Genomic DNA, 11,319 nt, shown 5'->3' with positions numbered 1-11,319 from the left:
GTTTTGATTGTCATTGTTAAAATTGTTTGTCCATCATGTGGACTGAGCTTACCTGTAACTCCTCAGACTGAAGAAGTCTCTTGGAGAAGAGACAAAACTTTTTTTAACAAAGAAATTGTCCAGAGGATCTACTCACTTTTATTTTAGATCATAATGTTTGAGTGATTTGTTTGATTCCAGTTGGTTACGTTTTTGTGTGTTTCTTCCTTTCAGAGTGTGGAAGGCGAGCACCACGAGAAAGCCGTGGAACTCCTCAAAGCAGCTCAGGGCACAGTGAAGCTGGTAGTAAGGTACACCCCCAAAGTCCTAGAGGAAATGGAGTCCCGCTTCGAGAAGATGAGGTCGGCAAAGCGTCGACAACAGAACAACTATCCTCAGTAGGGTTTATTTTTTCCACGTTGATGCCCAGCTTCTTCATGTCTCCTCCTTTAGTATTTTGGTCATCAGTTCTAGTTTCTTTTTGTTGTTTTTGTACTCCTCCTCCTCCCACACACCAAAAGCATATAACGACCAATTTTAGCTGTATTTACTAATAAAATATACTGTATTTTTTGAGTCAGACCTCCTCTGTAGCATTTTTAATATTCACCACTGCTACCTGACACTAAGCTCTAGATAAAACACATAATGAAAATGATTGTCAGCCTGAGGCACGCCTTGTGCTTTGTTTTTGAGTTGACTGAATGCAACTTTGAGTACTTTTGGGATAAACTGTATGTAAAAATTACTCTTTTTGACAGAACAGGTAGTGTTTTAATCGTTTTATCACAGCCACTACCAAGTGCCTCAGGGCAAACACATTTATCTCACGTACTGTGTTAACTAACCTCGTTTCTGCGAACAGTTTAAAGTCAAGTACTGGTGATTGAAATGACTACACGCTTTGTATCTGTTAGTGTAAAAATGTTTATCGATGCAGTGATATGTAAAACCTTGGAGGGGCTGGTTAAGAGATCACGACTAAACAAAACTGATGTTATTTTAAGCGTTTTCTCTCTGGGCTCAGCTCTTTGGTTTTCTCTCGTCTTAGTGCACTATTAAAAGCCCAGAAGTGATGTAATGGGGTCTCAGCAAGGCAAGAGTTAAATCGGCGCCATCACAAAGACTCGCGCGTTAACGTTTATCAAAGTCCTAATTTTCCAGAAGAATAAACTCTGCACTCATCGGGAACTGAAATGAATCATGTTTGTGTGGATTTTATTAAACGCACAAACTTATTATGGACGCATGGATATAATTGCAGTAGAGGACTTTTATTTATTTTTTTCATAAACTGTTGTTTTTCAAGCACAAACTACATGTTTTCTTTTTGTGCATTTGGAATGTTTACAAGATAAAAGAAACATACCCATCTGTGTACCTGATGGTTTAAAGTCATGCTGAAGAATTACAGAGGTACTGCATGGTTCCCAGATCATAATGTGACCTCCGCTATGCTTTACAGTGGGTGCAGTGTTCTTAACGGTTGTCCTCAAAAGTGTCTCTAAGCATTGAGGCCAGAGTCTCCATCTTTATCTCATCTGATTATAAAACATTCTGTGTTTATTTTTAATATATACTGTATATATGGTCAGCTGCAAACTTTAGTAGCATTTTCTGCTGTTGTTGGATGATGACTCAGATCATGATGTAAAACTAACTGTGGACAGTAATATTGGTCCTAGAGGAGCGTATAGTCTGGAGCAGACCTGTTTCCTGGTCAAACGTTCAGATGACTTGTATGTACTCATATCTGAGAGATTGTGATCTGTGTAGTTTTATTTCTTTGATCTGCTTGGAGCTCCGTTGTTTAAAGGGATCCATGATTAGTTGTAACATTAGATTTTATTTGATAAACATATTAACTGTAAAATAAAGACTGTAAAAATACTGTAGAATGTTCAGTTTTTCTAATTTTTAAACTAAAAGTTTAAAAATATATTACACGGATGGAGCCATTTTATTTACACGCAAAGCATTCTGGGTAAATGATGACGTGGATAGGTCCTTGGTGCGACGCTGCCAGGGAGCTATATCCACCCTGAAGGTTAATCTTGGACAATATCTGATGATTAACTCTTTTAAATGAAACCAGAGAGCGTTAACAGAGAGGAGCAGGTAGAAATGACTCGGGCTGCAACTGAAAATATGGATGGAGGACAACAGTTTAGCTTGTTTGTCGCGCTAGCGCCAAGCTAATACATATAGGCATATAGCATTGGCGCTAAAGCTAACAGGCTAAGCTGGAGTTCTTCCTTCATGAAGCAGCTCTGTTGTCCTCCATCCATATTTTCAGTTKCAGGCTGAGTCATTTCTACCTTCTCCTCTCTGTCAATGCTCTCTGGTTTCATTTAAAAGAGTCGATCATCAGATATTGTCCAAGATTAACCTTCAGGGTGGATATAGCTCACTCACACCGAGGACCTATCCACATCATCATTTATCCAGAATGCTTTGCGTGTAAATAAAATGGCTCTGTCCGTGTTAAAATACATTTTTAAAAATTTATAAAACTAAACAGCCTACAGTATTTTTACAGTCTTTATTTTACAGTTAAAATAAATGTTTATCAAATGAAGTCTAATGTTACAACTAATCGTGGATCCCTTTAATATATATATATATATACATATATATATTAACACATAGACGTTTCTAGCTACTTTCTATCATCACAGAAAATGCAGAAATCTTTATAATTTTATGATTTAGACATTTAGAATGTCAGCACCAGGGATTTAACACTTTAGGCAACCATGTTTTGACTCTTTTGAGAAAACCTGAAGGCACAAAAAGAGTCTAATTATTGAGCTGATTCTGTAAACCATGAATGTAATATAATGTGTGTTTCATTTTTCTTTGACAGGTTTGCTACTTAATAAGCATCCAATTCCTGACAGTAGAATTTAAAAAATAAGAATAGGTAGACTTTGGTATCATCAGCCAGTCAGATAACTGTAGCTTGTAGCCTAAAACAATGTCTGAGATCATCTTTCTTTTAACTAATGAAACGGGAGACGTTAATACACAATTTCCCGTTTTCATCAACACTTTACAATCTGTTGTTTTATTCCACCTTCAAAACAAAAGTGTTTCATAAATCAAACATTCACCATGATTGCATTTTAATCCTAGAATCTGTTACAATGTTGAAGGATTATAATTTTATTAAAATGTACCAGTGCTAGGATAAGATGCGTATAAATGGGTGAAAAGAAAAGTTTTTTATGATGCTGCATTCGAAACAAACTTAAGTTCACATTTTATTCACATCTTTTATCACTGGAGATTTTTTTCATCTAAAAACTAACAAACATCTTTTTTTTTGCTCCCATGCCTGTTTATTAAAGAATGTGATAATGTCATTTTAATTTCTTAATATTAGAAATAAACGTTATTTGTTTTAATTTGCATTTTGATGTCGTTTAACACTCTGAACACACTGCAAAAAACTTTCATTATTGTTTGTAGGTTAACCTCTTAAGAAGCTCAAACTCATTCTGCATGCATCTCAACAGTCAAACAAAGCTGCAGCTTACAATGGTTTACTTTGAAACGATGTCACTGTGTCATCCACAAAATACTGCAACGTAAGTGATGGAATGACATTTATATATTTAACCTCTAATAGAACTCCTCATGATTTAGTTCAGTCAGTAATTGTTTTTCCCCCTAAGGTTTCTAGCTAACTAAGCCATACAGTTCTCCAGTCTCAGGCTGAATCTGTTCCGTCACTGAGACCGTAGAAAAAATGTTGAAAATGGCTATAATTAATGTAGGTGAAGCAAAAATTAGAGGGTAGTTTTTGTGCTCTATTTCGAGTAAACATTTAGTATTTGTTTTTTTATTTTTTATTGAACGAGTAGTTTTAAATTTGATCAAAATGAGCAGATATCCAGATGAATGTGGCACCAATCTGTTGCTTACGATCAACCGGACATAACGTCAGAATGTTTTGTGACCAGAAATGTACTATTTGTTGATTTAGTCATTTTATTCACCATCTTTCTGATACATCAGGGCTCAAAAATTCAACTACCATTGATATTATTGCTGCACCAAATTAGCTAATAGCTCACATAAAAGTTTTGAAAACTGTGAGTAAAAAAATAAAATAAAATAATGCGCATGTGTACTATTAATGATCCGCTTGTGTTATTGTATCGGATGGAAAGTCTGTAGATACAGTCAGGTTTCCACTGCAAATTAGTTATCTATGCAAAGTCTTTTTACAACTTTTTGTAAACCGTTGGTGCAAAATACTTGTCACAGTACTGCAAAATATTACTGGAAATTACATTTGAATTTGTGCTGCCAAATATGTTTTTTATGCAACAGCTTCAACAATTTGTGACCGAAATGAAATTCAACTGAACTGGACTTCTGGTTTTGGTTTTTTTGAAGACGTTTAGCTTTTTGATGGAGGAGTTTTTTTCAGTGAGCTGCTTCACTCTTATACAAATCATGTTGTACCCTTGATGGTTCAACCACTTGTCCTGGCTCCAATAATTCAATATGGCAATTCTCAAAAACCTGAGATTCTGGCTTTAATTTAAAAATATATGTTAATGGAATTGTTTTGATCATCTTCGTCAGTGGTTGTTACCTAAAGTGCTGGTTATCCTGTGCACTTATAGGATGTAGTTTAATTTCTTCCACATAAAGATCAAGACTCAACACCACTCAGTTTGGGTGTTTTTCGTTTTAATCAACCATTTTTGTTTGAGGTTGCCATTGGCTTTGAAGTTAACCCGGATATGTTTGAGCTTTGCATTATAGTTTACAAGTTTTAATTATAATTTTGAGAAATCTCCTCAAATAAGTAGCAGGAATCTCCAGTTCTATCTTCTACTGCTTATCCCTGCTCTAGTCACGGGGGCAACAGGTTCAGGAGAGAATACAGTACGTAGACATCTGTCGACTCTCCAGCTCTTTCTGGGGGTTCCTAAGGTTTTTCCCATGGCCCTTTTCCACTCGCGCCTCTACAGCATGGTTCGACTTGGCTAAACTCTGTTCAGCACAGTTCAGGTGGTTTTCCATTACACGTCAGCAACAGCTCTAGTGGGTGGGTTCMTCATAAAGTTGACCAGTCCCAAAGTCTGAAAATTGACACCACACGCCTTACCAGCTGGTGGCAGTTATGCTCCATTAAGCTATTTGCCAGACACCYTTAAACATAGAAGAAGACCCGCAAATGATACAAAACACAATAATGAAGGACAGGGTATTGTTATTGCAAATGGCAGATCGGGTGGTTGTGAGAGTAGCTCTTCTGATGTAACTAGTGACTCTACCCCTAACCAATCCGTGAACAACAGTCTTCTGATGTTGCATTTTCAGGCCAGCACGGTACACTTGGGCTGGTTCCACAAATCCTTGCTCATGGAAAAGCCTTGGAACCGTGGAGAGCCAAGCTGAACCGTGCTGTAGAGGCACTAGTGGAAAAGGGGCAAGTTCTGGGTCTATCTTGGGGTCTCTTCCTAATATGACATGCCCAGAAAACCTCCAAAGAGAGGCGTCCAGGAGGCATCCCAACCAGATGCCCAGACCACCTCAACTGGCTCGTTTCGATGCAGATGAGCGGCGGCTCCCGTTTCCAGTTTGGAACCATGGCCTCAAATTTAGAGGAGCATAAATGTCTTCCAAAATCCCAAAMAAGTCCAGTTCTTTAGATTGAACTCACTAAGATCACCATGCCCTGTATGACTGAGAACCTTCACCAGAACCAGCTGCAGCACTAACAACATTTATTGATGCTTGTACCCTTTTACTACTCATCACCATCATCGATTTGCAGTTACTGGTGATATTAAATGTTTAGGTTAGAAATAAATACTTTCAATAAGCAGCCTTACATCTATATCTGCGATAAAGGTGTCAACAGAAAGAAGTGTTTAGTTGTAACCTTCTATTCTGGTTGAATCAACGTTTATTGGGCAGGTTAGATAGAAAACGTTCTCTCAAATATTCACAATTAGTGTTGATTGTGTAACATTAGGCGATCTCATGTCTCCTTACAAGTATTATTTTGTTAGTTATTAACAACATAAATATTCTGCTTTGTTTAAATAGAYAGATTTAAACTTGTTTTCATATCAGAGTTCCCAATCAGAGACCAATCTAGAGACTGGGTGGAGTTTAGTTTTGAGTTGGGTGTACATAGGTCTTAAAATAATGTATATTATGTCTGTTAATTATGTTTTATCTAACAGTAGCTTGCTCAATTCACTCCTCATATACATAGATGTAAAGAAGAAAGATGTAAACACACTTAGTGTTGATATTTCACCGTCACACTTCCACTGAATGTCACTGACCAATGTTTGAAATCACCTTTCAACTTTTTACGTGTTTTCTTTGTCTGTAAATCTGAATGGTCAATAGAATATTTTTTATAATGGGTTTGTTTTGATATTTTTCTCAAATTTTATAAGTGGTTTTCCTAAATAAAAAAAGAAAAACATGATAATTGGTACCACCATTTTGACTGTGTACCAGGGCCATATCAGCTCAGCCTTTCTGGAGTGAAGCTCTGATGCAGGACGAGTTTTCTGTCCAATATCTGTGCTTTTGTCCTCTGAGCTCCTAATTGTTCTTTTCTTTAGGACTAAGACCAAATTACCACCTTTGTTGAAGTTTTGATAATGTTTTGAGATGTTTTTCATCAGTGCTTATTTAATGTAAATGCCTGTAGATTGTGTTATTTTGTGTGGTTTGGGTTGTGTTTTCTTGTGTTACACTGATGTGGAATGAAAAATGTTGTGATGTAGAACATAAAAATAGATGTACTAGAAACTCAATAAATTGTGCTAACGTTATGAATTTTAAGTGCATATCATTTATTTTGGGTTTAAGCTTACTAACGACAACAAAGCCAAAGAAAAAGTGGTTTTGAACACCTGCCTCCATATTTTTGGTGCTAAAGCAAGAACGTTTGGCTTGGTATCAGGCGAGCTGGTGCCTTTTTCTGGTGGTCATTGTGTGAGAGGCAGAGGGCATCTTACACAGGTCACAAGTCCAACACAGGTCACAAGTCCAACACAGGTCACAAGTCCATCACAGAGAGGAAAAACAACTCTTACCTGAGGACAATTAGAATTACAGTTTAACCTAAACATGCATGTTTTCAGTCTGTGGGAAGAAACCAGAGTACACAGAGAAACCCATGTGTGCACGGGAACACACAAACTCCACACAGAAAAGCCTCAGGCAGGTAATGATCCACMGCACCATCCCACCCCAGCATCATAATTAAATATACCAAACAATAATACCTGTTCTGTTTTTTTAAAAGTACAGAAAATGAAGGCAGTTGTGTAAAATTTCAAATTATATTGTTCAAAATTTTTAACTAAATAGCTTAAAATTTGTTATTTTTTAAGATATTTTGTTTTAGCTTATCTATAGCTTATCTTTTGTAGATTTTGGCCAGSCTTTTGCTTCTTTTAGCTTCTAGTCACTGCTCTACTGTTTAGATTTTATTTAACCCTTTGATAGCTTTTTGCTATATTCAGCATAAAGCTGACCTTTTGTTACTTGTAGCTTTTAGCATTTTATACATTTATCTTTTTTTTGCTATTTCTAAATTGTGTTTTTAATTATTTTGACCAGCTTTTGCTACTTCAATCATATAGACTTTTGACTTATAGTGTTTTTTGCAGAGTTGTAAAGTAAAGTAGAAATTTTGGTTTTACTTGAGTCCTTAATTTTCWGATGACATTTTAATTCTGCTTACATTTTATATGTACTTTCTACGCCTTACATTTTTGAAAAAGGTAAAGTTGTTACTCCTTTTGGCTTGTTTTCAGCTTATTGTTAAAAATATTTAAAAACATTTCCAGATAAATTGTGCCTCCTGGATCYAGTGAATTTAACTGGTTGGATGAGAAGTATAAACATAAACCCCTCTGACACCCTTTTGGGGAGATCACCTCAATAAATGTCATTTTGGACATTCMAAGTGCTTTCACTCAATACTGAAGTACATTTTACACCAGAAATTTACTTTTGATAGTTATAATGTCAGACATTAATTGTACTTAATACTTCTATTTAAGTAAAATTCTTTTAGAAGACTTTACCTTTTACCAAAGTAATTTTATAATAAAACACTTGTACTTTTACTATTGCTTTAAGGTTATATTGTTGCTGCTTCTAGCGTTTACCACCATTCTTATTTATTGTTTTCTTATAACTAGTGTCTGGCTCAGCATTCCCATTTCTGCAGAAAATGTAATTCCTCTAAGTATGTGTTGTAAACYTTGCACTTAAAAAATGTAAATGTTCCATAGAGGTCGTCAGCAGATCAGGGCAGTTTGCCTGCAGCCGAACAGTTCATAAATAGCTCAGTAGAGATTCATTAGAGCCGGATGTTCTCACTACAGCTTGAGACCACAGCACAGCTGCCAGTTTCTCACGGTGGAGATGCTGTTCYCTGCAGAATGTCAAGTGTTGATGGTTCACTTTATCTTTTCTGGCAACCAGAATCAATCATTACCTGGCACAAAGCAGCATGACCGAAGAAGAAGCGGGAGGGCAAACAGGACCTGGAGCCAAAGCAACAGCAAAAGACAGAAGAACTGTGTTCATGATGAAGCACATTATAACACACAGTTTGGTACAAGAAGAATATTTAACTGCCTTTTGAGACAAGAAGATGCAACTAATATTTAGAAGTGAGTGATTTTCTGTGTCACAAACGCATCAGATTTTAAAGGTTAAGTGAGTTGTCAAAATTATAAATTGATATAAGATAAGATAAAACTTTATTGATCCCACAGTGGGAAAGTGTGCACCACTGCAGCTCAATACAGGAGAGGGTGAGATAGAATAAAGAAAGATAAGTAAAAGAAAAAAACATATTAAAATTAGAGATATTTAATATAAAGGTTTCTTATTTAATTTGTGAAGCATTCAAGGACCGCAGGAAAATATTCCCAACAATTAAAAMTGTGRAGTTTTAAAATTCCAGAATAAACAACAGACACACTCCGGTGCAGCAGGAACCACTGCAGGGTTTCGGTTGCTTTTRGGGTTGTGCGAAGAAGAAGAAAGTTGTTTCCGCCGGTTTCCGGTGACGCCACTTCCTTTCTGTTCGAGCCAACCTCGAAGTGAACACGCGTTCTCCTGCCTAGCCCAAGTGAGTGCCTCTTTTAAAACCACAATAAAGCATCAATCCCTGGTGAAACAGTGCATCTATCAAAATAAGAAACTAACCTTCCAGTCCCGAGAAGTTAAATCATAAAAAAGCGCCATTTTGTTGAGATTTGTCTTTTACTGCCGACAGCAGTAGCCTGGTTAGCCGTTAGCATAGCAGCGGTAGGGAAGAACACGATAATTCATGGACAGAAAACGCAAAGTTTTTGTTATTTTTACACTTTCCCGTCATGTTTGTCACGTAGAATAAAGTTGGATTAAAGCAGAGACATGTTTAACTCGTAAAGATGGCAGACTGGATGAGAGCTGGGTCATCCTAAGGAAATTAGCACCGATTTGTTCTGTGAAATGACCACAAATTCAGAAGTATTATTGTAACACTCAAAATTATATATTTGCAAAAGCTTCAGCTACTGTATTTGTAAGGCTTTTGAAAAACTAAATTAAAACACTGCTTACATTAGAAATTGCTGGTTGGCCTAATCATAACTTTAAACCATCAAATTATTGACTATATTTAATTAAAGGGGTTGTTTCTCTGCATAATACTCCTTAAAATCTTCTATTTATGCAAGTTGAAGTTCTAAAATAAAAACGGAGTTAGGCCTTTTATATTGGATTGTGTTTATACATGTAGTCACATGGGCAGTTTTATTCAGACCTTGTTGACTTTATTTACAGGATGCGTTACGTTGCTGCTTACCTGCTGGCTGCCCTGGGTGGCAATGAAAACCCAGACACCAAAGACATCAAGAAGATCCTGGATAGTGTCGGCATCGAGGCTGAAGACGCAAAYATGTCAAAGGTGCAAAGCTGTATGCCCTTTTAAAAAAAAAATCATCTGCAATTTCATTGCCATCTCCTCACAGCTGATGATCTCTTTAACAGGTCATCTCTGAGCTRAAAGGCAAGAATGTGAATGAGGTCATTGCCAGCGGTAAGTTCAACTATTTTTATTTTTTTGCCTGATGGTTAAGTTTAGTAGATATTTAAATGGTGTTGCTGAAATCTTGAGTGCCTCTATAGTTATWAGCAGCCGTGATGTTTAATCCAGAAATACACGAAATCAGTTTTATCAAAATTAATTAGAAACAAAATATTTATGTCTTAACTTGTTTTTGATGTTTGTTTCTAATATCAAAACAAAATCTTTTAGAAGATGTAAAAAAAGTTCAAATTATATTTGGAAAAATATCAAAATAAGAACAAGATGTTTGTATGTYTTTTACCATAATAAATGTAATATGCAGTCATTTGCTAGTTTGGATGTTTGAAAGCTAGATGAAGCAAAACTATTGGAATAATGAGCTCGCAATCTAGTTGTAGAATATAATTTTTAAGTTTAGGACAGGTTCCTTATCAATGCTTGATTCATTGACTAGTTGCAATTTATTGATTACTTAGTTTGAGCCAGACTCAATTGTTCTTTTATTAATGATCAAATATGAACATTAAAACGGTAAAAATAATTATATTTGTATTTTTACAATTAACAAAAAAGTTTTAACTGAATTTTCTCTGAACTAGGAGTGATTGATGCTCACTTCAAAAGATAATTTTAATTGTAAATCTTGTTGAACAGAGAATTTAGTGTGCAACTTTTACTGCTGAATCACATCCTGTGTGGTTTGTGACTGATCTCATCACTGCTGCGAGTCTCCATCATCACCTGTACTTCATCTCTGCCAACCTGTTTCTCCTCAGGTTACGGTAAACTGGCCAGCATGCCAGCAGGAGGCGCTGTAGCTGTTGCCAGCTCTGCAGCTGGTGGCGCAGGTGGAGCTGCAGCTCCTGCGGCAGGTGAGCATTTCAGCTTAGCACCTTGTCTGTCAGCATCACTGACACTTGGCACAAAAAACAGAGAAATTAATGTTCAGATTGTTTTTCTTTGTGATAGTTTTTATGTTTTTATTTAGCTTTTTATTATGTTTTTAATTGGTGTTTTTATAAAGGATATGAATGTGAACAACATACTTCTTTATAATTTCCTCTGGATTATTAAAGTACCTCCTAACCTTGTATAATTTAGGACCCGTCACATCGAAATGAGGATTAAGTCCAGAAGTGGAATGTGAAGAAATAGGCAGATATAGACACATATAAACCTGTTTAAAAATTGCATTTTGTCAAAATATAATGAATTAATGCCTTATCAATGTATCATTTGAATGAACTGTCTAAAAT

At 36.1% G+C, this 11,319-nt stretch overlaps 2 protein-coding genes across 2 annotated transcripts in view; both read left to right on the top strand.

Moving 5' to 3' along the window:
- Window positions 1–559, top strand: part of lin7c (lin-7 homolog C (C. elegans)) — a 5,238-nt gene extending 4,679 nt beyond the window's left edge. The window contains exon 5 of the mRNA XM_014025990.1: window positions 214–559. Coding sequence (XP_013881444.1) covers window positions 214–381 — 168 coding nt within the window. The 3' untranslated portion in view covers window positions 382–559. The remainder of the gene's footprint in view (window positions 1–213) is intronic.
- Window positions 560–9,018: 8,459 nt separating this feature from the next.
- Window positions 9,019–11,319, top strand: part of LOC106530376 (60S acidic ribosomal protein P2) — a gene marked incomplete at its 3' end in the record, with an annotated part of 10,983 nt that continues 8,682 nt past the window's right edge. The window contains 4 exon segments of the mRNA XM_014025980.1: window positions 9,019–9,118; window positions 9,817–9,940; window positions 10,024–10,072; window positions 10,840–10,935. Coding sequence (XP_013881434.1) covers window positions 9,818–9,940; window positions 10,024–10,072; window positions 10,840–10,935 — 268 coding nt within the window.

This window comes from Austrofundulus limnaeus, unplaced genomic scaffold (genome assembly GCF_001266775.1).
Source record: "Austrofundulus limnaeus strain Quisiro unplaced genomic scaffold, Austrofundulus_limnaeus-1.0 Scaffold5, whole genome shotgun sequence".
Taxonomy (NCBI): Eukaryota; Metazoa; Chordata; class Actinopteri; order Cyprinodontiformes; family Rivulidae; genus Austrofundulus; species Austrofundulus limnaeus.
The sequence above is the reverse complement of the archived record's forward strand: the minus strand, read 5'-3'. Positions and strand labels throughout refer to the sequence as shown.